Below are 26,468 nucleotides of genomic sequence, written 5' to 3'. Positions count from 1 at the left end.
AAATCATGAATTGGGTTTACATCATCATTTGGAATGTTTCATGGTGCTGCAAAGTGGGTGGGGTTATTTGAGGTGGCCACGGTTAAGGAAGTAAAAATCCCTTTCATTTTCTCAACTGTAATGCTGTGTGATGGCCCGTCTGAGTATTTCCAACAGATGCATGGGCATGAAACTCTCCAAGTTGAATCATCAGCACAAACAATAAGGACTGCATTGACATAATTGAGGCTCACTGCAGAAGTCTCAAAGACACAAGGCTGTGTACATAAAAGATGTCAGAAGATAAACCAACTACGAGTCCCACAGTGCACTGCCTCAAGACAGCTGAGTGCTGAGCTTGAGTCTCTGTTGCTGGTGAAGATGAGCTATGTAGCTTTGATTTTATACAGATATTCTTTGATCCTTTCAACAACTACTGTGCAGTATGTTGTGACTGACCACAAACACAAATCTGGAATACAATATGATTATACTGAATATATTTTGTGGCTTTAGCTGGTGTCTTCGCCATACTCAGCAGTCAGTGACGCTCATGTATACTCTAGTATACAAACAGACAGACCAACATTATTTCTCAGGGGCAAAGTCAAAAGATTTAGAGGCATTTAGAGGCACAACATAACCCTGTAGTATTGTTTATTTGCCCAAGAGACTCCCATGATTCAGTGCTGAGTCATACAGTTAAAAGTAAAATTCCAAATGGGCCAAAATAATGGGGAAGATGCTTCCGGAAACTGTGGCTCTACTCACTTCTCAGCTCTACATGGGTTTGGTGACATAGCAACAGTAAAAGGTTTTTTGTAGCCTGCAAGTAATTCCATAAAACTAACACTTTGCCAGCCTTAGATAAAACCTGTACAGAATGAAGGAAAAATAAGTCGTACACGCTTTACCTCCATACAGACGCTGACAAAGGCCTCCATATTGAAACATTGCTCTTTAATACAATGACTAAATGAAGAATAAAAACATAGGTAGGATATAAAGACTAAGAGTGTGACTCTCTTTCCCTTGATCCTCTGTCATCATTAAATGTGCCCAATTACTGTTAACTGTTTTATCAATGCCATCCATTTACTTATCAGATAAAAATCAGAGTTTTCATTGTCAGATTTCTTTTGTATATTTTTAGCAGGATTTGGGACTGAATATGCCTTATGTATTTTATGCCAAAATGTCCCTGTATGAGTTCAAATCAGTGGTCTCAGTGCAACAGTGAGTGGATTAAACGCGTAACCATCTCCCAATCCCAGTCCCAGTTTTGTCCTTCAGGCTTTGGTTTAAGAAACTGTTTTTCAAAACTATGTTGTCAGGACGTGTCAATGTCTCTAAAAAGCTAAAGCAATAGCAATCATTAATTTGTCTCAGCAGCAACGACGATACAAATGTCAAATTTTATTTTTTTATCTTGTTATTTATTTATATTTTACAACATTGTTCCTGATTGTCTTTCCGTCTGTGTGAGGAATGGGAGGACATAAGGTTTATTATTAGGAACGGACTATGTTACTTTGAACAAATGATGGATTTACCATGGATAATGAATATAATGTAAGCTCCTTTGTAGAGGTAACAAATGACTGAATAGTAGTTGAAAAGCAACAGACAAAAAGCCATTGGTCTAAACACTGGTGAAAATACCCATCCATCAGTTGAAAAAATTAAGAAATTTCCCTTGGCAGCTGACATGGGTGTCCCAGTAGAATACATATTCACAGCAACCCTGCAAACAAAATGTCCAACATCAACACACACACACACACACACACACACACTTGCGCCCCACCTGATTGGCTACCACTGCATCCTGTGGGTCATCTGGTTCTGCAGCTGCCAGTAAGGCTTGTAGTGACAGGAGGACAGTCCTCAGTGTCATAGCTGCTGCCCTGGTGAAACATGCAGGTCAGAGGTTAGAGCAACACCAATAGGAGGGCATAGCTGCAACACAGATTCTGGCTGCCACAGGCGCTCTTGCAGGCCAGGAGAGGTTTTAAATAACAAATGAATTACAGTCTGTGGCATGCTGGAACAAAGTCACTCACCACTGGTCTTTGAGAATGTCCAGACATATTGCACCTGTGACTGAGCTGATGTTGGGATGCCAGATCTTAGTGATAAACCGCACCTGAGAGGTGGAAGGGAAATGCGACCGACAGAATCCCGTTTGGATAAGCACACAATCTTCAGGTATGACATCAGCTGACATTAGAATAAAAAACGCTGTACTTTGTCTGTGATAAAAACAATAGTGAACACCTACCTTAGGCGGATTGAATGGATATGTCTCTGGAATTTTAATTTCTAGTTGATATCTACCCCCTGAAAGACATAAAGGGGCCACACAATTATACCAGAGTGATGACAGGGCACACCCAGGCATGTAATAAAGGTGTCTGGTAAAATGTTACTGTTTAGTGGCAAATGGTTTTAGCTTAAATTCTTAAGAATTAAAAGCCTCTAAAAGCAGTTAGCTGGTGTAGCCTGGCTACTTTTCTACAACCAAGTTGTTGTCAGTGATGCCCAGTATCGCATAACAGAATTGTGCAACCATGCATGTGGTTTAACAGACAGCAGAGTACGCCGACAAGAGCCTACCTCCCCTGAGCCCCTCACCTTCATATGGCGTGTCAGGTGGCCCTGCTATCTCCCCTTTTAGTTCTGTGAAGTTCTCATCCACCAGATCCACCTTTATCTGGTTTTTGCTTGTCTGAAAAGCAGCAAGAGACCGAAGCAAAACAAAAGTAATTTAACTTTAGTGGGCACGTAGAGTAAAAAGTGTTTAGCTGGCTTGTTTTCAAACTCAAACCTGTCTATGCAGCAGAAGTTGACACCGTAGCAGCATTAGCTAACGTTAGCTTGCAGCTGACCGCTGAGAGGAAAAGCGGAATGCACCTAACTTTTGGTGATGTAGCGTTAGGCCTTCTCTGTTAAAACAAGTGTACACAAAGGCAGGAGAGCACACGGCAAACTGTCTTTAGTGTGTCATGAGAATTACACCAAAGTATCGTTACCATGCAAGGGGGTACCTAGCTTAGTGACCAGCCAGTATTAGTTGCATGGAGTGTACACTGCCTGTGGAGCCAGGCGAATAACGCTTCCTAGACGAGCAGCTTCACTTTGTGACGTTACATTCAGGCAAAAGTCCTCACCGTTACGTTATGGCAAAAAAAAAGAAAGTGCAGATCAGCTACTTTGGCTTCCACTTGCTCACACTGACACAAAAATAGCCAGCGCTAGAGATAGTGAAACCGGAGGCACTGCTGTGTCTGACACCAGTTAGCTAAAGCTAGCTAGCAGCTTGGTGGTTAGCAAGCTGACAGCTCAACGAGCAACGCGTCACTCATTTTCAGCCTCTCAGTCGATTGATAAAATAAAAGCCGTGGCTGGAGAACATGGCGACCAACCTCTTCACTTTTGAGAACCTCCTTGAATTCCCGTTTTATCCGCTGAACTGCGATGTTAGCCATGGTTCCCCCGTGTTTCTGTCCGGTTGGGGCCTCGCCGTCCGAATTGGCTACCGTTAGCTTGCTTGTCTAGCACTTTCGTTCTGCTTACAGTAGCTCTGACACTTTTTGGGTATAACACGACCAAATAAAACAGTTGCAGGCTTGCTCCTGCGATTGCCGTCAGTCCCAGCGGTCTATATAATGTAACGATATCTTAAAATAGCTTAGCAACATGTATGTAACCTCTCAAATATGTAACAACACAGTGGTTGCTGGTGCTGAAAACATTTTAATACGAACTGCATGCTATCTGGGGAAAGAGGGTCATGTGATTTCTATTGCCTTCCTGAACGCCTCCTGCCATTGGCTGATGTCAGCACTCACCATGACCTGACTGTAGCTGAGATAATACACAGAGAATGAATCATTTATCAATTCAACATTATTATTATTATTATTATTATTATTATTATTATTATTATTGCATCATAATTGAAACCTCCATGTATGAGAGTTAGTGGATAACTCAAGTGTATATAGGCATAGACATTAACTATATAGATCTTGAATTTATGGGGTGTCCTTACAAGTGATATTGGAATTCAAAAAGTCAGTGATCCCTCTATTGGTTTACATTTTGACTCAAAATGAAGGTGTTTCCAGAACACATTCAACAACACTCACAAATCCGGTTTCTGATTGCATAGCACCACATACCCTTTTTCTGCATATGATCAAATTAGACAAGATTTAGCTCCAAAATTCAGATAAAAACATGTTTTCGGTCAGGGCTGTTTAGGATTAAAAACTAGTTGTGTATCACGTAGCAGTTTTAAAGCGCAGTCAATAGTGAGACCTCATTTTTTACACTGTGTGCTACAAATAACAAATGACTCGAAAATCCAAGTGAAACCAACTATCTCTTTAATCAGGAGTCCATCAAAACAGGCATTTTTAGAGATTTCAAAAATGAAAACGATAAATCATGAGGTATACATGTGCCTGCAAGCACTGATAACAGAGGACATGGATAATTCATAATATTAAATGCTCAACTCCTAAGTTTATCAGTCAAATTGAAGTGAATCATATTGAATGTCAGAGGGACAAATAAGATATAATAATTTTTCCTGTTTAAAACTGATGCAGTCATGTGGAGTATCACATTGTGAAAGTGCCCTGCATGGCATTCAATCTGAAATCAGATGGACCCACTCCTTTGACACATTTGGAATAAAAGGTTAGTACAGCTGCTGAACATGTGAAGCAGAGGTAGTCATGACAACCTCTGAAATGTAAAAGTCTCTCAGTGGTCACAATCACAGACACAGAGTGTGTATAGCTGAAGCCATGTTGCCTCATCACTGGACGCTGATGCATGAGCGTGCTGATCAAAGGATGTTCATATGTTTTCACAGGAGACAGACTATCGTGAATCATCACTGCCGCCACCGCCACACTAGGGGGCATCAAAGCCTCATGATGTGTCACACACAAGTGTTTCTCATCAGGGATCATTCACCAGTATTTTTTATTTACTTGTACAATATGCTTCTGTGTAGCTTAGTGGGTAGAATATGCCGTTAACACTGCTAAGATTAAAGGTCTGTTTTCCTATGGGGCAGTATATAGTGAAAATGCATGGAGTCATGGTTCATGTAAGTGCCTTTGAATTAAAGTAAATACACTGTTTGTAAATGCATTTGAATTTGCATTTGCAGCTTATATAAGTGGTTGATGTCCTCATTAACCAAATTGGGGCAAACTGCCATTGTATCTTTACTCAGCAAAGATTATATCATAAAAACATATATCACAGTTACAGTTTATTGTAATCTACACAGGATGATCATTATCTGAGTAAAGTACAAAATCTGAATCCTGTTACCAGCATATCCTCTTCAAGATAACAGTCATATCCGGCAAAGCTCATCTTCACAATCATGATAAACCATGCAATTCACAGAACGAATCACAAATTCCTGTAAAGGTATAATACAGCATGTTAGCCTTATATTCTCTTTGGGCATTACATTATAGATGTGTAGCCCTGTCACGTTCACTCAAATGTGCTCTTAGAGTCCCCCAGACTGATGATGCCTCTAATTAAAAAAAAACCAAGTGAGCACACTGAAATGGATGAAGCACTTTGCCTTAACCATGATTGTAGATGGGTAAACTGATCCCAAATTTGTAATGGGAGTAGAGGCATGTATTGTGATTATGGCTCCTCTTTACTGATGAACCACATGGAGCTACTACACTCTGTAGTGGTGCCGTCTCCTACAGCTGGCACTTAACTACAGGTAGGAAAGAGCACGCTGGTGCCTTCGCTCTCCTTCTCCTCCTGCTTCTCCTCCTCACCACTCTGCCCCTCGCCCGGGTTCTCCTGGTGAGGATGACTATGACAACTGCTGCCAACAGAACAGCTGTTATCAAGAGGCAGCCTCCAAACACCAGCAGCGGTTTGTTCTTGTTGATCCATGCACATACAGCGCAAGACTCCTGCTGCTTGCTGGACCTGCAGGTTTGTGTGGTGTTTTCCACAGGGAAACCACCGTGACTGATGATCTCGCGGTAGGCTGCCACGGAGGCTTTGGGTTTGGATCGGTGGTTGGTTGAACTGAAAAGGCCAAACTGAGGGATGTGTCTGTCCTGCAGCTTCCACACATAGAAGCCTTGTAGGTTGATTCTGTCTAAATGGTGAGCTGGAGACAAACAGAAGACCGCCGAAAGTTAAGGATACATGCAGGATGCTTGACTTGAGGTTATAAAAAGATACATGAATGCATGTGCAAACAGGGGAACAGGGGGACCATAAACGCTTGAATATGACATTTATCACTCTACTCTCTCTTCTCTTTCTCTCTGTTTTTATGATCTCAAAGGTTACTTGTATTTACTCATACAGGCAGGGTTTTATGACAGGAGTCCTACAATGAAGTGATAAAACCCTCATTTGCCTGCCATGCTGTACCTGTGTGTTCACAGCCTCAAACAGGGATGTTTGTCTGTTGTCAATACACTCTGCATTACCGGTGGCTCAGATTACAATCTGTTATACACGCTCCATCTGAGTGGATACAGATAGTTGTGCAGAAGTGTGTGTATTTATGTGTGTTATAAGGCCTACCTTTGAGGGCTTCTTGCAGGTAACCTTTGAGGTAATGCTGCCTGAGTCTATCCTCCACAGGGGCCTGGTCATCCACCCCACTGGCTGTGACAATGATTGGCAGAGCCCCTCCATATCTCTGGTTCACCCAGCGCAGTATTCTCCGGAGGCCCCAGGGCACCAGGGTCTGCCCACGGCCTGAGGAGGGCCAGGTTGGATCAGAGAGGATCAGACAACCATGGTCTGGAGGTTCTTGCTGCTGGATGTCAGGTTGTGATGCTTTTGTGTGGTGATATGGAGAGACTAAACGTGTGGTGAAATGGTTCAGTGCTATGAAACCCAATGCCCCTTTAAGCTCTTCCCTCTCTATTTGAGTGAAGCTAGGTAGCGGGGTTCCAGGGAGGCCCATCACTTTAGCTTTCTCCTCCAGGTATGCCTTCATCTCTTTAGGATAGTCTCCTTTACCCTCCTCTTCTTCATATTTAGTCCTCAGCAGTGGGTCTAAGAAGCGACCAAGCTCAAATAAAAGGAGTCTTTGGGCTGCAGCTGTGTGTGACTCCAGGAATGGGTTGGCAGGTTCTGCCCAGTCAGCATGTAGTGCCAGCGATATCAGTGCCCCCTGTTGATTGGAGAACTCCCTCTCATACAGCCTCCATGCTTTTGCATGGGCTAGAAGAAGGTTATGAGCTGCCTGATGCTGCTCCGTCCCAGTGGAATAAACATCCACCAGTCTGTTCGGCTCATTGACTGTGATCCAATACCGAACCCAGGAGCCCAGCTCCTGATAGCAGAGTGCTGCATATTCTTGAAAGGCATGCACTGTACTCTGGTTCAGCCAACCTCCAGAGGCATGCAGAGGCCCAGGTAAACCCAGATTTGGCGCTGTACGTGTGGGGTAGTAGAGAGTGATGACTGCCTCTAGGTTCAGCTTACGAAGCTCACTCAGGACACAGCGGTAATACCTTTTAGATATAATAACAAGTGGAAAATGAGTGTAGAAATAATGGGTTAGTATTGTAGTGTGTGTGTGTGTGTGTGTGTGTGTGTGTGTGTATCTATTAGTTATTTTTGCTTTGGAAAGAAATACACTTTAGTTGATGCCAGTAAAGCATTTTGCAGTGAACTGAACTGAACTGGATGGAACCAAACAAACTGAATGGGATTGAATCAAACTGTATAGATATGAAAGAAAATGAGTGCCTAAAAGCTAAGACTTAATGTTTGTGAGTGTGTGTCTACCTTAGAGCCTCAGTGTTCACAGTGGAGTTGTCTCCCTCGGGTAAAATCAGAGACCAGTTAAGGGCAAAGCGGTAGTGAGATGCCCCTGTGGAAGCAAATAGGCGGAGATGATCATGAATAGCCAGGTAGTCAGTACACTGGGGTCCTCTGGTGCTCAGCTTGACCCCTGCAACTGGACGCAATGCTCCATCCCCTGTCAGATTCCAGCTGTACAAATGGGGGTCAGTGAACTGCGGGGAGAAAGGATAGAAGTGGACCTACAATAAGAAAACAAAAGGGAGAAAATCAGTTATTGGGTGTAGGAAGTGCATCCCTTTTGGTGTGTTGCAGTTTGTTAGTGATGTCGACTGTTTTTGGCTGCAAAATGTATTTCTTCCACTCGCTTCCCCCTCTGTTTACCTGCAGGGTTGAGTCAGCAACGCCCCAGTGAAACTCACAAGGAAAGCGGCCTTTGACCTCTGTGGAGGTCTCATCATTAGGGAAACCGTTGTCACTGATAACACTCCGGTAGTACTGGGCACTGGTTTTCGCAACCCTGGATCGGTTGGATTGATTGAAGTCAATGTAGAAAAGGCCTCGTCGAACACTATAGCCATAATTCCACTCATATCCATCCACTAATGACCAGGCAGAGTAGCCAAACACCTGTACACCGTCAAACTTGATAGCTGCAAAAGAAAATACACTAATAATGGAGTGGAAGGGACTGGGATTAAACTATTTATAAAAAAACTCAGCTTTGATGGAATTGATTACACTTCTTAGCTCACCTTGTAGAACCTGGTTGATAAACCTCTTCATCAGGTAGATAGCTACTGTGTCCTCCTGTCCCACAGTGGCTTCAGAGAACCAGCCCCCCTCTGCCACCAGCACCTTCAGATCCCCATACTCCTGTTTTACCCAGCCCAGGACACGCCTCAGGTCCGGGGTCACGGTCTGCCCATACTGGACGAGGTTCCGGCCCAGACGTAAGTTGTTAGGCCCAAAGGACAGAGCGAAGAAGTCAGCTGTCCTCTGCACCCAGAGCATCTCTTCAGGGGTGAAATTGGGCAGGAGGGAACCATGGTTGGATTTCATTGAGACTGGGTAGTCCCCATTACCAAAGATGGGATTGGCAAACCAGCCAAGCACAGCTTCTATTGACTGCTGGCAAAGTTCAACATTGGCTGCTGTGGATTGGCCTCTTTGAGGCTCAACCCAGTGGGAACCCAGAGCAATGGATACCTCACCCTTCTGAGTTGAGCGGAAGTGGGTGTTGTAAGTATGCCAAGCTTTGGCATGTGCCTGAAAAATGAAGACAAAAATTTTTGCGCTTTCATTTTAACCCCCCCCCCCCCCCCCCCCCCCCCCCCCCCCACACACACACACACACACACACACACACACACACACACACACACACACAAAAACACACAGTTGAAGCAGGAAAGAAGACACATCATGTGTGATGTGCTGTAGTCTACAATATGATCATAACAGCATCATTGTTCTCTTAAAACTTAAAACAGCAAATGCAAGAACACTGTTCTTGGCTCTGCAGTAGCAGTATCTGCCTATCATGCAGCTGGGGCAACAAATTATGATATCTGAACACATGTCATCTGTGCCAGAATCTCAAGTGCATAAACATAACTGATTATTAATGAGGCATGTCTCCATTACTTCCTGTCACACACTGTTTCTCTCCAGCACAAACTGCTGATGTGGTGGACTTTCACCCTAATGTCTTATTACTCGTCCTGGTTACAAATCACATAACTCTTGATGTAAAAAAAAAAATAAATTAAATAAATGCGATAATCTCTTCTTTGAGGAGAGATATATTCCATAAAAATAAAACTGAGCAATAAGCAACTGCAGATTATCCAACCTGTCTGCTGTATATACAATACATTACTTTAATAATGTATGCCATTTGTATGCCACTATATGGAACCTTGTTTTCTGAATCTATTTAATCTGATTACAAAAATATTTTCTGTATAGCTGTTGTCCTCATTTGGCTCAAAGCCCTGAAACCTCAATATCACATGAGAGATGTAAACATTTATTGGTCAGCATAAACTTTGAACTTCTGCAACGTAGAAGTTGCAAAAGTTCAAAGTTCAAAGACAGACTGTCTGACCAGAGAGACTCTCCATGTACTTTGTTGTTCAGTCAGACAACTCTACACAATATGATTACAGACGATTAAATGCAAACTCTTAGTCTGTTATCCCGTCCCCTGGCCAATGACCCTGTCTTACTTACCCTGATAAGGTTGTGGGCCACGATGAGGGAGCTAGCCGGGCCTCCTGTTTCTCCTGGGGCATGCACTCCGGTCCTGTACCCCTGTACAGCCACCAGGTAGGGGTTGTGCATTGTGAGCCAGAACCTCACACGGCTCCCATATGTATGGAAACAGAAAGCAGCATAGTCCTCAAACAGTCCCACCAGGGTGTCATTTTTCCAGCCTCCATAGCTCTCCTGCAGGTCCTGTGGCAGATCCCAGTGAAAGAGAGTAACAATGGGCTCGATCTTCTTTTCCAGAAGCCTGTCTATGAGACGGCTGTAGTGCTCCACAGCAGCTCTATTGGGTTGGCCCCTGGCATTTCCATCAGGGAAGAGTCTGGGCCAGGAGAGAGAGAAGGAATATGATCTTGCACCCAGGTATTCCAGTGCCTTCACATCTTCTTCCCAACGAGTGTAACTGTCACTAGCCACATCAGCTGTTGCTAAATTACCATTGGAATGAATGTAATGGTCCCATATGGAAGGGCCTTTGCCATCGCGGTCCCAGGCCCCTTCTGTCTGGAAGGCAGATGTCCCTGAGCCCCACAAGAATCCTGGAGGGAAGGTGTCATGAAGGAAAGACTGGCTATGGACGGTGGAGTCAGGGACTGGCTTCTGCCACAGCCTCCTGCCCTCCCCTGGGGAACAGACCGCCTTGTTCCAACCACACACGCACAGCAGGAGTGGGAGTAAGAAGCATGGAAGACAAAGATGGTTCAGCATAGTGATGAAGTGTACTTGGTTTCAGAAATCCATTTGAAGGTGAGGCACGGTGTCAGTGTGAGCAGCTGTTCTCTGCAGGATCAGGAGTCCACCTCTGACAGACACGAGGCCCATGGTGGCCGAAGAAAGAAGAGAAACAATCACAGCCAAGAAAGAGGGACATGTTGTGGCTGAGAGGTGATGCAGTGTCCATCTGACAAGCTAACCTGGTTAGACTTCCCTATCTCTCCCTTGGTGCTGTCACACTCCCCCTTAGCCCCTCCCTGCCCCATAATGTTCACAGATACAACGACTGTGTCATAACCACACACATTTGTATTACTATGTCAACATCGACTTCTATGCCTAAGGCCCACCATCCTCTTCGTCCAACCCTAAATTAAAAAATACACTTTTCAAAGACAAGATCAATACGCTGGAGGATATTCCTGATCCTTCCCTGCAAGACACACACTCACACACACACACACACACACACACACACACACACACACACACACACACACACACACACAGATATAAGCATGCTCTTGATTGCTGCAAAGGAGGATCTTTTGTCAATAATTAGCTTGTACTCTGATCTTTCCACAACTAAGATGTATCGCGCATTGCTCCCTCTATCCATTTCAAGCACACATACAATTCTGCAGCTTTCCACCCATCCAATTACTTCCTGCTTTTTTTCTTAAATCAAATTAGCCACAAACCAACCAATTTTCCGGACCACTTCCACCCAAAGCTTTCTGCTGCTGAAAAATTACAGATCCTCATCTTCAGATGTGAAAAACAGATTGAGCTGGAAGACACATTTCCAAACTATGTTATGTGCCCACAACACATATCCAGCGCATTTATTGAATAGGAGGCAAAGCAAATACGATGTACCTCAGCAAGATACAAAAAAATAAGCTGTTGGCTATGGTGTTATAGCCAGACTGTGCTAAAATGCCCTAAGTGTTTCTCCGAAATTTGATCAAACCATGACAGGTGAGAACAGGCACACCAGCTCATTTGACCAAATTCAATTTAACTCCACTTGCGCTTTGAGTAACAGCCATTGAACCAAACAACCGGTCGTGCTGTTAAACTGAAATGTGTTTGTGCATCTTTCTGTCTGTCTGTACATATGCTTGTCTTTGATCAGGCCAACCTATCGAGAATAAAGCAGGGCTAAGCCCATCAAGAAAGCTGTTATCCTAGCCTCTTTCCTCAAGGCAGTGTGTGTAGTCCTCCAGAGTAAACAGTTTAGTTACTCAGGAGACACTCTGCTTCAAGCCATTAGTAGGTTAAGTAAATTAAGTGAGGAAACAATCATCCACCACGTTTCGTTTGACTGACCTCACTGAGGTCACAATGATACTGCACTCGAAAAGAGGCCCCAAAAACACTTCACAGCATTTTGATTGTATCACCCACACGACAAATTCACAACAACCTGCTCGATTTTATGTGACCAGGTAATCTAACACCATTAGCTTTGACATAATAAGAGAAGATGTTCAAACGAGTGTATTTTTGTGCCTGAGCCACACTTTTGTGAATGTACCAATAGCTCTTGTTCCCTTAGTAACAAGAAACAAACTGGAGGCGAGTTAAGACAAAACTATTGTGAATTAAGCCACACACACCCCTCTGCCGCACCAGAAGGAGGAACATCATTAAATTCAATCCAATTCAGTCCATACAAAAAGAAATTTAACTCACATTTAAATAAAACAGTATAATCAATGTCTTCAAAAATGGTACATACTGGAAATTATCTCTTCTGGAGGCTTTAAAAGAGGCAACTTCCCACTGACATTACTTTATTTAACAAAGGGGAAGTGAAACGGAGATGTACATGAGGGAAGAGCCGGAGTGGTCCGACAATTACTTTCTGTTATATGAGCACTTCCTCTAAGCTGTACAAGTTACTACAATATATCATGATGTTACAGGGCTAGCGCTGCAGAAACAAAGAGGGAGACGAGCAGACAACTCTGATGGGCTACTGCACATTAACTAAAGAACAATCTGACAAAAAAACAATACATTAATCAAAGCTTTGATTCGAGGATCCATCCGATCCATCCATCCAGTACAGGTTAGTGTCCTCTTTTGTGTGTATATTTCACGGTATATAGATAATTCTTCATACATTTTCTTTAACAAAATCAGTGTGATGTGTAGCTGCCAGAGGTGGAAGTAAGTAATTACTGCAGCTGATTTTTTTTTGTTTTGTTTTGTTTTGTTTGTTTTTGTGTGTGTGTGTGTGTGTGTGTGTGTGTGTGTGTGTGCTTGTACTTTCTGAAGGATTTTTTAAAAGTCAGTAGTTTTACTTTAATTTAAGTACATTTTTGCTTGAATGTTGTACTTCACATTTGAAATCATTTCCATTACACAGAACAATTAATCAATATCAGATTGTGCGACCATTCACAGTAAAAGCTCAGTACGCATAGATGACAAGAGAAATCTGCCTCTGCTTTGTTGATGCACTTTTTGTCATTTCAAAATTTCAAATGAATGACGCACAATGAAAAATTGCAGAAGGTAGGTGGAAGTGAGAGCTACATGGACTCATGCAATAAGCATGGGAAAAGGGGAAATAGACTCGACCATCATCTTATGTGCTTATTCCACATTTGTAAGTTGAGTCGGCAGGGTCGTCACTTCAGTCAGAAAGTAGTTTGAACCGTGAACTCATCATCATCCTTTTATAATCATCCTTTCATAATTGCATGGAAAAAATCACACTGGACACAGTTTTGAAAAGTAACATTAAACAAGACACTTTTTACTTTTACTTCACTAAATTCTTACAGCAGTACTTCTATTTCTATTTAATTACTAAGTAAAATATCGGCAAAGTAACAGTACCTCCACTTGAGAAGTGATTTGTAGTGCTTTTTCCACTGTTAGTAGCTGCATAGGTAAATAAAATGTATATCTTTTATGTATCTTGCCATTAATGGAAAACAGTTTATTTTCAAACATAGGACAAAAGCTGTAATGATTACGGAGCAGGAGACAATGCAGCTAAAGTAAGGGTATGGTAAAAATATTAAGTAAAAAAAAAATGGCAACCAAAACTTAGCAATAATCTATACAATAAGGATGTGATATTTTAAAATACTCTGTAAATGGAACTATTATAGAATATATATTGATTTCTCTATCTCCCACTCGTTTTTGTTTCAGTCATGACGCCTGTGACTGCCAGCCTTTTGGCAATGATCATGCTGATTGAATTTCAGCAAAGCACCTCTTCCACCTCTGGCATCATAGACTTCTCCTACAAAAACCTCTCATCTGTCCCAAGTGACCTGCCACGAGACGTGGAGTATTTAGATCTTTCATGCAACCATATCAAGGAACTACGCCAAGGGGACTTTGGAAACACTTCTCTCCTGAGGTTCCTCAACCTGTCCTGGAATACCTTGGAGAAAATTCATCCCGAGACGTTCCACGGCACGCCACTCCTGGAGGATCTGGACCTGTCGCACAACAGGCTGCAGAACCTGCTGGATCAGCAGTACCTGCTCAACACAGAAAATCTCCAGGCACTGTACTTGGGCTACAACTTATTCCACACAATGACCCTGGGGAAGGAGTTCAGTTATCTGGTAAAGCTTGAGAGATTAGCAGTTGATGCCAACAACATCAGTATGGGTGATTTCAAGAATATTTCTGCTTTGAAGCTACATACACTGAGCCTTTGCCTGAAGGATGAACTTAACTATGAAGAAGGCAGCCTTAAAGATGTCAGTGCTAAAAGGCTTCAGATGGACTTGGCACAAAAAGAATCAGTGGACCCCATCTTGGTAAATGATGCACTGTTGATATTTGGTGAGGTTGAGTTCATCAATTTGACAAATGGCTGCAATTACATTGATAAGCGACTGACAATGAAAGAGCATATCCAAACTTCACATCTCTATCTCACCAGCATTTTAATCAAATGGCATGAACTAACTGACTTTGTAAATGCAGTCCTCCTCTCCTCCATCGCCCATCTGAGTTTGTCTGATGTTGCTCTCTACAATTTACCATATCAGGACACTCGTGTCTACAACACATCTAATATGAAATCCTTCACAGCCAGAAAAGTTGTGGTGAAGTCTTTCTTTTTTTCACAGGAGGCTGTATACAACTTTTTTATCAACATGCCAGTGAAGCGTCTGGCAATTTTGGACACATCTATCATACACATGACATGCCCAAAGTCACCGAGTCCAATTGAACATATTGATTTTTCCAATTGTGCACTAGGCGATTCCATCTTCACCACAATGCAGAGTCAAGGGATCAAGGAATGTGACAATCTCACTACGTTGGTGGATTTGATTCTGAGAGGTAACAACCTCAAGAGCCTTCAAGTTGTGAGCAAACGTGTACAAAACATGATCTCCCTGCAAAATCTGGACGTCAGCCTCAATTCCCTGACTTCTAGTGGGGCTAAATGTTTCTGGCCACCCAATATCACCCATATGAATCTGTCCTCTAATGGCCTGACAGACTCAGTTTTTAAATGTCTGCCAAATAAAACTAAGATACTGGACCTCCGCAACAACCAAGTTTCTGTGGTACCATCATCCATCTTGCAATTGGATGACCTTTTGGCTCTTGATCTAAGTGACAACCGGCTGCGGGACCTACCAGTGTGTCACCATTTCCCTACACTGAGAGTACTTATGCTTAAGGGAAACTCCGTCCATGCCCCTTCTGTGAGTAACCTTCAGAGTTGCCCCCAGCTGAAATTCCTGGATGTCAGCAACAACCCCTTCACCTGTACCTGTGCTCTAAAGAGTTTCAGAAGTCTTGGCATTAAGTCTGAACAGAATGTTCACACAGGGATCCATCTGCTGAACTGGCCATGGGCCTACAACTGCAGCTACCCAGAGGGCAATAAGGGCTTCACCTTAAAAGAAATCCAGATCCCAGAGGTCTCCTGCAATGTTGGCCTTCTAGCTGCCACTATCCTGGGCCCAGCAGTGGCAATGATTATTGCAGTAGCAACACTGTGCCACTATTGGGACGTTCCATGGTACATAAGAATGATCGGGCAGTGGACCAGAGCAAAACATCGTGCCAGAACCCAGCAACTTCGGCCTGAGGAACTGGTGGGGGTTGAGTTTCATGCTTTTGTATCTTACAGCCAGCATGACGTTGAATGGGTGCAGAATTACCTCCTCCCCAACCTTGAGGGCCCTGCAGGAGGGCTCCACATCTGTCACCATGAGAAGAACTTCGTGCCAGGAAAGTCAATTATTGAAAACATTATCCGCTGTGTGGAGAAGAGCCGACGGTCTGTGTTTGTGCTCTCTGCACACTTTGTCAAGAGTGAATGGTGTCACTATGAGCTATACTTCGCAAGTCACCACCGCCTGTCCCGGGGCTCTGACAGTGTTGTGCTTGTGCTGCTGGAGCCACTGCCTAAATACCTGATCCCCTCCAAGTACTACCAGCTGAAGAGCATGATGGACAGGCACACCTACTTGGAGTGGCCCCAGGACAGGTCCAAGCAGAGGCTCTTCTGGGCTAACCTCAGAGCTGCCCTGCAGGCAGACCTGCCAGATGCACTAGTCAGATAACTGGAAGGGTGAGAGACCGAGAGAGAAAAGGGAGAGCAGAGAGAGAGGGATGGAAAAGAGGACAGAGGGCAGAGTAGATAGAAAGAAAATGGTAAAAGGGGTAAGGAAGCTGAGTGAAAATGAAAAGGATAGATTTTCAAGCCTGTTCCTCTTTTGTACTTGATCATAAGCTCTTGAGCTCTTCTATTGAATGTTGAAAATGATGTTGTGAGATAAGCCGAAATCATTAAAATAACAAGTACATTTCTTCAAACCAGTCAGTTTTGTTTAATGAAAACAATCATATGAACTGTTTGATCAAGCCTGTAACAAAAAAAAAAATCAATAAATCTTCTTTTTTTTTTTTAACAATACCAGAAATGTGCTTGCTTTTCTTTCATCAATATTCAGTACCTCAACAATGTCAAATTGGGTTCCAATGTCATGAGATATGGTTGAACACAAACTACTCACAAAATCAAAATATATTGACAGGCCATTTTTTCCAAAGAGCATAAGAAAACTACACATACTATATAGTATGAACATGGCCAAAACTTACACAATTAAATTCAGGGAATCTGCACTTCTTCCATCTGTCTGAAAGCAGTGATCCAATTTTAAGGCAAGAGAGATGGAATAGGTATATTCTTACATAAGAGTCCATCAGAGATGAATGGTAAAGACAGGAAATGTAGAAAATGGTCTCTGTCCTGTGTTGGTTTCTAAAGTTGTTCAAGGAGAGCTGCTGGCATTGAATAGTCATTCCATCTGTATAAAAACACAAAGTATGTTCCAGACTTTTTGTTCTCTAGACCCATTATGCCAGGAATATCAGCTTTAAGTGTTCAAATGTAAAGAGCCCGGTGTCAAGGAAGAGACTGGATGATGATGATCTTCTCATTGATGCAGAAGCGGTGGAGGACACTGAGCAGGTTCTCCCCACAGCGTGACACCTGTCTCTCCATGGCCAGACGGAAATCCTCCTTCACTCCTTTGGTGATTCCTCGAGTCACTGTGTGGTGCCTGCATGAGTAAACGGATAAACAAACAACATATACTGTAATGTAATGTATTATGAAATAATTTCTTAAAAACATATGTGCTGCAAATGTAGTGTACAGGCTGGGAACTTTGTAACAACCAAGACAGACACAAAACATGAAAAAAAAAAAAAAAATACACTTATAAACATGACACAAAAGTCATGGAGAGAACCTGTAACTATTTCATCACAAAGCAAAATCAATCAGAGATTTGTTCAGGTATCCATGTCAAAAACTATGGGTAGGGTGCTTCTGATTTGTTCAATATATTATCTAAAAGAGAAGTACGGATGCATCTCGCAAAAACTGAAATATTTATTTCACTCCATTATCGCATTGAATAAGTGCATAGAGGGCAATACACAAACAAAAATTGGATCAAACATGCAGACATCAGCCTATGCCACTTGTTTTGAGTTAGAACTTCTTTTTGTTTATCTGTGACCCTCTATACATTTTTTCCCATAAGTGCTTATGGAGAGGAAGTAAATATCTCAGTTTCTGCGAGGTGCTTCCATTCTTCTCCTTATACATTTGGACAAGAACTGTTCAAGCATCAAAAATCAAAACCACATGAAAAATGTCCACAAAATGATATGAGAGCAAGTGTTATGAGAAGGCAAAAAACTAAACTGACCGTATAACAAGACCAACATTGTCCCCAAATAACAACAACAACAACAACAACAACAACGACAACAACAACAGTGATGACCACAGAAAGATGAGCAAATGGCTCAAATAAACAAACGCCAACAGGAAATCAAAGAACGACTAACTCTCGATGTAAAATGACAGGCCCAAATCAAAACTGGGGAGATGACAAGCCTTGAGGTGGGGGATGAAGGAGGGGTGACTCGTGTGTGAGGGGGGAAGGGGGCAGTAGGAGGTGGGGCCTGGGGTACCTGTCCATCGTCTGCACCCCTTGTAGCAGAAGGGTATTTAACTCCACCCCCAGGGCGGGACTAGGGTTCCTGAGGAACAGCAACATTCAACAACTCTCAGTCAGTGAGGGTGCATTCAAGTGTCTGAACTTCTACAGCAATGAAAGGAAGAGCTTAATAGCAGCTTTTTACCATAAACTTTGTTCTCTTCCTTAATGCTTGCTCCCATAACAGCATTTTCAAACGGAGGTGAATTTTTCCCACAGGCCATGTCTACTTGGATCAAGCAATTCCACTATTTTCTATAAAAGCACACCAACAAAACGGGAGTGTAAACGGTCACAATGCCAAATGAAAAGGTGTGAAATGGGAGAAGCTTACTTGATTAACATTCCCTGATTGGGTAGCAGCTCGAGTTGGATCCTCCCTCCTTCTGGAGTACGCAGGTAGGCAAACTCCTCAAGCATATCAATGTCTGGACAAAATTATGAGCTTATGGAAACTGATGATGTCCAAGATGAAAGAACACAGGCAAAGAAGCAAAAAGAAATGGTTGTCCCATAAGTCTATTTAGGCTGTTATTAAATAATTTGGATCGTGGTCTAGTCTATTTTTGTGACTAATGTCCAAAATTTATAGCTACGCCCACAGAAACAGATCTGGAACATTCTGACCGTATGCATGGAAGGATACTCGTGACATAGTTGAAGAAATTCTCATACTGGAAGCTGCCCTGCTGGCAGATCTTATCCACTGCCTTCAGAAACAGCATCTCACCCTGTGGCCAGTCATACTGCAGGAGCACCACCACATGACCAAGGGACAGGTCGTCACGATTGTCTGTGAAGGCACGGAGCTGAGTGGCCAAAACAAAGCACAAAGTTGGTTAACCAGGTTTCATATCTCAACAATGTCCTCAAAATCAGTCGGCTCAAATACTGCAGAACTACTTGACTTATTACACTCCAACTAGGGCTAGGCGAAATCAAATGGACAAAATCCAATATCATAATATTTTTGTTAACGATAATGATATTTCTGATACACACTACACAGTAATGTGAATATGATGTCTATAGCTACAGCAGTCTACTAAGTTCAGAAAATTGCATTTCTTTACTGTAGTGCAGCCTTTAAAAGCAGGAAAAGATGGCACCGAACTCCATCTCAGGCCAAACCCAACACAAATACCCAGCATTTAAGCAGACTTAACCTAGTGTACGTACTTTGAAGCAGGCCAGCATCAGCTGTAGACAGAAGGGCAAGATGGCCTTACTGGTGCAGGGAAGCAATCTCAGGTCATTACCTAGTATTGACAAAACAAGAGGCACTCGAGTTGCTTAATGTGTCACCATTCTCACCAAGATATACTGATTATAACCAGTTGCAATCATTAATTAAGCAAATGAGTTAATTAAGAAATATTGCAATGTCAACATACTTCACACATGGGTGGTATGAATATGAACTTTGTGTCTGAAAGCATTATAGGATCACATTAGTTTCAAGTAATTAATACAGAGGTTTATGCAGCACGGTGCTTCAAAATCAGATCAGATCATGTGAGTCTATGGGGGAACCTGTGGTGTAGTTTGTATCATGTACCATGTATATTGGTCTCACAAGAATGTGTCTGGCATAAAGACATAAAGCCCATCTTGCATTAATACAAAAGCATACCTGGTATAAAATTCACAGTGTCATAAGCTGCATATGGATCAGAATCAGGGTTTGAAAGTTATGTCTGTGGAACAGAAGGTGCTCACCTTTCCTTGTTTTGCTCTTGACTTTTCCCTGCTCCTCAGGGGTCTTCACTGGCTCCTGATTTGGGGGCACCAGCCCACTGACAACATCAAGCAGCTTCTCACAGGCCATCTGATGAGCACATACACATCCCTGCATCACATCTGTAACTTCCCAAAGGCATTGTGTGTAGCAGATCTCTTATGATTTTACTAGCTGAAATGTTTACTAGCTTAATTCTTTCACTGAAACAGTTCATTGCCTTTTAACATATATTCAAGGATTAGAATAAGTGTGATGGACATTTTGATCAGCCAGTTGTGTTTCTGAAGTTTGCTACATAGTGGTGGCCATGTTTCAGTTGGTACAGTGTAGCAGGTTTCTATAACATGTATGTGTATCAGTCAGATAATGCTTAGAAATAATGCCTTAGGAGAAAAAAAACCAATGAAATGCAGAAAATCTGTCATGGCCTACTATGTTGTATTGTGTCAATTCTCAGCACAAGATATGAATCCTTTCTAACTTGAAAACTGAAATTCATGTTTAACTACAATGCCTCCTGCAGGCCACTTTGTGTAACAGATTGACTTTGGTGACAGCCAAAAGTATTACTGCATGCTTTTTGTTTCAGGCCTGTATCTGGATCACCCATGTATCCATGTTTGTATTTCAACACAACGAGCACAACACATCTCCACTGAAATTAGATTTAACTAGCAAGACTGTCAGTCACAGTTTTCAGTGTGATGCAATGCTGTACTGTTAAAGTATCTCCTACTGTGTTAATATGTACAGTATGTAAATATCAACCCCATTAGTGCAACCTGGGTATTCAAAAAATAGCCAAATAGACGGAAATGGAATCACAGTGAAGAATGCAGCCTATATATGCTTAGTTCTTGTATCTTGCCACTTGCTTTGTGAGCATGCAAGTGACCATGCATGCATGCGTATTTATGTATGAATGTATGTGTGTGTGTGTGTGTGTGTGTGTGTGTGTGTATACCCTGTATTCTCCCAGTGCATAGTGGCAGGAGGCCTGCTGTATGAGAGCCCTGTGGTGCTCCAGGCTGGCTTGACCTGAGGGGCTTTGCTGCCCAGGCTGAGGCTGCTGCACCGCAGTCATCTGATGCAGGCTGGAGAGAGCCTTACGGTACTGACCCTGCAAGACACGACATACACACACGCACGCACGCACGCACGCACACACGCACACACGCACGCACACACGCACGCACACACGCACGCACACACGCACAGAGAGAGAGAGAGAGAGAGAGAGACAGAGACAGAGAGAGAGAGAGAGAGAGAGAGACAGACATTCATTTTTCCAACATGTTCTACTTGTGGCAAATATCAGTCTTCTTATGTTTTATAACTTCTGTTTGCTCTATTTTTATTTTTATCCTGTGATTACTTCATTTGTTGCTGCCACAATTTTGAAATTTGCCCACAGGCGTCATTCAAGCATGACAGTGCCCACAGTTTCAGTTCTGCTCCACCTAAACCCACTCATCTGAAAACTGCAGAGCACTTGGCAGAGCAAGCAGTGGTGGAGTTAAAACCGCTACACAACAAATGTCACTTAACACCTCAAAATGTACGATTCGGCATTGCTGATCCCTTTAAAGTTTCATTTAATCTAATATAAATGGACAAAATGTGTTGACCCTGAGGGCCGCACAATATAAATGTATTACAGAGCATAGGTCAAGTAGCAGCTGGCATCTTGCCACAAAAAACAGTGACTGCTTCTTGCCTGGTATATGATCATGTCAGTGAGGAATATTCTGAACCACAGCCAGCTGTCTGTCTTCCATGAGGCACAAATCTTCTTGAACTCTGGGGGGAAGGGGATTAAATACAAAATTAGAACTATAAACACATATAAATGATTTTAAATGTTTGCCTTTCCCTCATTGCTCCATGGTATCTGACTGAACACATTTGAGCAGAGGAGGGGTTTACCAGTCTCCAGGCCGTCGTGCGAGTGGAGGAGGTCCCAGCTCTCCCTCGCTGTGCGGAAGCTGTCCAGAGTCTCCGACCAGCTGGGCATCTCAGTCTTGTTCACCAAAATGTGTCGACCGCGACCCTTACTCAAACCTTCCTCATCATCTGAGCTCTGTGGTGACAAACAGAAACACAGTATAGGCACATACTACAATTAATATGTAGGCTGAGCAAAGACACACACAAAACTACTCACTCAGCACGAGGTTCACACTCTTTTTAAGAAATCATTTTCCAGGACTTTTCAAAGACATTTTCACAGACATACATGTGTCAGCAGTTGCTAGTGGATGGTCACCTCAGAATAACTCCCATATGCTGACATCTTCAATATTAAAGTCAAAATACAACCCCTAATCACCCCTTCCTGACTGGTTGAAAGAATCAAACTCTGGTCGCTGCAGTAAGGAGAGGTATGTGATGTGCTTTCCATTTTTCCAGGACCCCACCAATATTTCCAGAGCATTTATTAATTTTGTCATTTTCAAGGTGAAAAACTACATTTCCAGTTTTTTCCAGATTTCCAGAACACATGAGAACTCTGCAGCACCCAAGAGATCTCTGTCCTCTCACCATCGTCTTCTCTCTCCCATCTGCCAATTTGCGTTTCTTATGCGCATGTTTCACGGCTCCTCGCTCCACCTCTACATCACTGTACACCGAACTCAGATCCTCCAGAAGGATCCATGGCCCTGAACTCAATGCATTCACACCTGCAAAACATTAAAAAATATTTTCCGAATGAACACGTTCCATGGAGGAGCTGATGTAGTTACACTTTCTGTCTCAGGAAATGCATCCACACTGAGTCAAACAAGGAAGTGTGTGTGTGTGTTTGTGTGTGTGCACGGGGAGAGGCTGACCCTGGAAGAGCGCAGGCTGCACAGTAGAGACGTAGAGGAAGGCACTGCGGAACAGGACGAGCGCAGCACAGATCACCACCTGGCTGCAGCAACGGGACCTGGTTTCTCCCTCCAGACCAGGCAGGTAGCAGCACAGCTCCTTCACCCTCTGCAGCATGTCCACGTAACTCCTGGCACATAATGTGTACACACACACACACACACACACACACACACACAGAGGGAAAAGCAGATAGACAGATAGATAAAACAACCTTCATATTCTCCTGCAAAGGCCATTGCAGCACACAATGTTCAGCTGGCCCAAAGTCAAGGTACAGAGAGGGCAATAACTCTGAAAGCAATAAAGCTTTTTCACAGTAGCCTGTTTCATCTAAATAGCAGGGTAAACACTATTACTGTGCATGCTGGCTCACTGGAAAGGCTTGATTATGCTTAAATGGAACAGAACCATAATCAATGTCATTAATTAGGGTTAATTACTTGTTTACCCTGCTATTTCATGTAGCTGCTCAGAAAAGGGTCAGTAGCACTGCAGGATCAAGAGAATTCTCAGTTGAGAAAAAGTGTGAGTTGTTCCCCTCAGTCTACATGCAACATACCACTTATGTTTTACTTGAAAGATTAATTTGTAGTTAACTGATGACTGAAAAATTGCCGTTTATTTCGGTTAATCAAACTGTTTGTTCAACTGTCTACAGAAATAGGCAAAATATTCCACAAAAAAATTGTGCTACAACGGCAATGTATATTGTTGAAAACCTTTTTAACAGTTTTTGAGTGTTTGGATTTATCCTTTAAGATAGTGACACTACGGTATTGTGCACAATTTCATTTTTGTTTATTTTTATACAGGCCATAAGGCAGTTTTCTGCAGTTCCAAATGGAATCAGCATATGACCCGTATCTATTACAAGAGTCCCTGTGAAGAACTGTGAAGAACAGATGGAGTACCTCTGTCCCTTGTCACCCTGCCACTCGCAGCGTGCACCCACAACCGCAAGGATATCGAGCAGCCTCTCCCACGGTTCGGCCACCACCGAGGACTTCTCCGACAGGCCGTCGATCACATAACGCTGGGAGCCACGAGACACTCCAGGGGACTTTAGAGACCCCACTTCCTGAGAGCCTGAGGCAAAGAGCAAGACAAACAGCGACGATATTAGATATACAGTCGATAAGGAGAAACATTCAATTATGTAGGTAAACCCAAAAGCAGGATAAGATTGCTGAGATTAAATGTGATATGTGCTACACCATGTTAGCTGTCACCGGGGCAAGAGTGATGTGTGCTTGAGAGAAATTAATTTTTGCACTACAGTGAGTGCAGCTTTACCCTGCATCTGTCCGTCAGGTGAGGGTCCACGGGTGACATAGCCAATGTAGAATTCAGCTGCTTTCAGCATGTACTTCTGCAGCAGGCTGGCTGGCAAGCGCATGTCCACATTGTTTATAATCAAAGGAAGGACATCACACACTGTGCAGAAACAATAAGACAAAGTTACAATGTGACAATTATTGCACTTTTGTTGATGCATGTGCTTTAAATCATAACTATTCACTGACCGAAAAGTTTTCTAAAGCAATTGACAGGAGTCTCCAAGTTTTCTGACGCCTCTGCTTCCAACAGTGTCTCTCCCAGATTGACCTAAACATGAAGCACAACGACACCGGTGACCTTTTCAGTGCTATTTACACTGGGTTTGAATGTCAGACATGAACAGTGCAATATTACTTCCTACCCCATGTTGGACCACAGACTCTGGGAAGCGCTTAAGGAGGAGCAGCAGCATCTCAGCCTTTTCCAAAGTGTTGAAACACTGCTCTGTGGCCTTCAGCAGCATCTCACACTGCACGCGGCCAGGCAGCGTCTCGAAAAGCCCTGCACGACACAAACAGGTGCACATACACACACTTTAGACCTCAAAACAAACACTGGTCCTTTTCGATCCCTTCAGACCCATCTGTGGTACTCTTCATGATAAGGATGTTGCAAACACAGATGATGTGTGGCTTGTGTAGACGAATCACGGCAGGTTTTGACACCTCCCTCACCTCGTAGGAACTGCGCATGTTTGTCCTGACAGTCACTGCGCAGGGCAGCTGTGATGACACTGATCTCACGCCACACAATGGGCTGCTCTGGAAAGTTTATAAACCTGAGAAGAGAAGAACACATTGCTTTAGCTCTTATAAAAGGTGTTAATCACATAGGCGCTGGGTAATATATCAAATGTATCCATATCATGATATGAGACTGGGATTTGGGTATTGCTATATCATGATATGGCATCAATAATTGTCCTTTCCTGGTTTTAAAGGCTGCATTACAATTTTCTGAATTTAGACTGTTGTAGCTGTTCTGATGTTGATCTCTACCTGCTTGGTCATCCTATCCACATTGCTAATAGCTGTTTATCAAAAATCTCTTCTTTACCGCTCCTGTTATCTTTGGGATCAATTTGACTCCATTCAGTATTTATCTAAATATCTAAAGATCTAAATACATGAATAACATCGTTTTTATGTCATATTTCATGATGTTTCCTAATGGGAAGAAATGAGCAAACATGAATATAATTTATTTAAAGAGCTATTTAGATAGTCAGCAAGACACATCAAGTACCTGACACAAATTTGGGTAAAAATTGTTATTATAATCATTTTCTGGAAGTTTATTATTGGGGTCAAAGGTAACAGGCAGGTTGAGTATCTTACTAAAGCACCAACAGTCATCCATACAATATCTTCACAATATTAGGACTTTCAGTCAAACATATCCTGATATTTGACTTAGTCAGCCCTGGAGCACAATCCCCTTCAGCATAACAGTTAGTGCCACTCAAAGTGTCAGCACACAGTCACTCACATGTCGTACAGCAGTCTGCCAGCCGATGCTGTCCTCTCTGCATTCCGCTCGATGATGTACATTTCATACTGGGGAGGAAAAAAAAAAAAACACACAAGCCAACACAATCATTAAACCTTTGGATCCACAAATTCATAACGAGTGGCAGGTCTCGCATGTATGGCCACAGTCCGACCCGGTGTCTACACGTCTACGCGCTGCTGGAGGAGTATGATATGAAGCTGGGGGAGCAGGTGAGACATGATTAGCGCACCTGTATGTTGAAGTCGGCGGGGTAGAGGGTCCGGGCGGTGATGAGCCAGGCTTTAGCCGCACACGGGTCCTCGGAGACAAGCTCCCGGGCTCTCTTCACCAAGAACTCACAGTCTTTTTGCGCTGACATGTTGGCTGAAACAAACTTTTAGTCCTGAAGATGAACCCAGACAGCAGCAGGGGTGCCTAACACGGTGGCTCAGTGTAAGCCTCTGTCTTCCATTAACCCAAAGTCTCGGTGCCCAAATTGAGATTTCCAGTGCGAGCCCGACGCTAACCCGAGCTGTTCCGTCGTCTCGGGCAAATATAAGTGAATTTAAAACTGACTTTACAGTGACATTTTTTGCTGGAAGTGACCCCAGAGAGAGAGAAAAAATGTTTTAAAATCGAAGCTAATCCCTTTATTTATCGGTGCGAGCCTCCAACAGACGCTTTGTGATGACATATTGATGCAG

General features: G+C 43.0%; 4 protein-coding genes across 5 annotated transcripts in view; 1 reads left to right on the top strand and 3 right to left on the bottom strand.

Annotated features, from left to right (window-relative positions):
- ube2ka (ubiquitin-conjugating enzyme E2Ka (UBC1 homolog, yeast)) overlaps nt 1-3,771 on the bottom strand; it is a 5,324-nt gene extending 1,553 nt beyond the window's left edge. Inside the window, exons 1-5 of one of the 2 annotated variants that reach the window (XM_030061544.1) lie at nt 3,405-3,771; nt 2,614-2,707; nt 2,261-2,319; nt 2,043-2,125; nt 1,787-1,886 (exon numbers count right to left, since the gene is read on the bottom strand). In XM_030061544.1, coding sequence (XP_029917404.1) covers nt 1,787-1,886; nt 2,043-2,125; nt 2,261-2,319; nt 2,614-2,707; nt 3,405-3,467 — 399 coding nt within the window. In that variant the 5' untranslated portion in view covers nt 3,468-3,771. Of the gene's footprint in view, nt 1-1,786; nt 1,887-2,042; nt 2,126-2,260; nt 2,320-2,613; nt 2,708-2,806; nt 2,949-3,404 lie in introns of those variants that run through there. The other variant, XM_030061545.1, reaches the window with a different exon arrangement.
- On the top strand, nt 2,155-16,612 carry tlr1 (toll-like receptor 1). Its single transcript, XM_030061542.1, has 3 exons — nt 2,155-2,187; nt 12,729-12,874; nt 13,972-16,612. Exon 3 carries the CDS (start codon nt 13,974-13,976, stop codon nt 16,362-16,364), a length of 2,391 nt encoding a protein of 796 aa, XP_029917402.1. The 5' UTR covers nt 2,155-2,187; nt 12,729-12,874; nt 13,972-13,973; the 3' UTR covers nt 16,365-16,612.
- Nucleotides 5,730-10,791, bottom strand: klb (klotho beta). Its single transcript, XM_030061610.1, has 6 exons — nt 10,048-10,791; nt 8,568-9,081; nt 8,197-8,465; nt 7,798-8,054; nt 6,580-7,520; nt 5,730-6,154 (listed from the first exon to the last, which is right to left on the bottom strand). The coding sequence occupies exons 1-6, from the start codon at nt 10,789-10,791 to the stop codon at nt 5,730-5,732; spliced, it is 3,150 nt and encodes a 1,049-aa protein (XP_029917470.1).
- On the bottom strand, nt 16,608-26,468 carry ints10 (integrator complex subunit 10). Its single transcript, XM_030061543.1, has 17 exons — nt 26,015-26,468; nt 25,762-25,829; nt 24,948-25,051; nt 24,635-24,774; nt 24,459-24,540; nt 24,229-24,369; nt 23,847-24,021; nt 22,893-23,062; nt 22,603-22,742; nt 21,988-22,141; nt 21,779-21,861; nt 21,026-21,181; nt 20,040-20,148; nt 19,500-19,579; nt 18,967-19,129; nt 18,655-18,748; nt 16,608-17,369 (listed from the first exon to the last, which is right to left on the bottom strand). Exons 1-17 carry the CDS (start codon nt 26,141-26,143, stop codon nt 17,213-17,215), a joined length of 2,145 nt encoding a protein of 714 aa, XP_029917403.1. The 5' UTR covers nt 26,144-26,468; the 3' UTR covers nt 16,608-17,212.

Source organism: Myripristis murdjan, chromosome 10 (genome assembly GCF_902150065.1).
Source record: "Myripristis murdjan chromosome 10, fMyrMur1.1, whole genome shotgun sequence".
Lineage (NCBI taxonomy): Eukaryota > Metazoa > Chordata > Actinopteri > Holocentriformes > Holocentridae > Myripristis > Myripristis murdjan.
The sequence above is the reverse complement of the archived record's forward strand: the minus strand, read 5'-3'. Positions and strand labels throughout refer to the sequence as shown.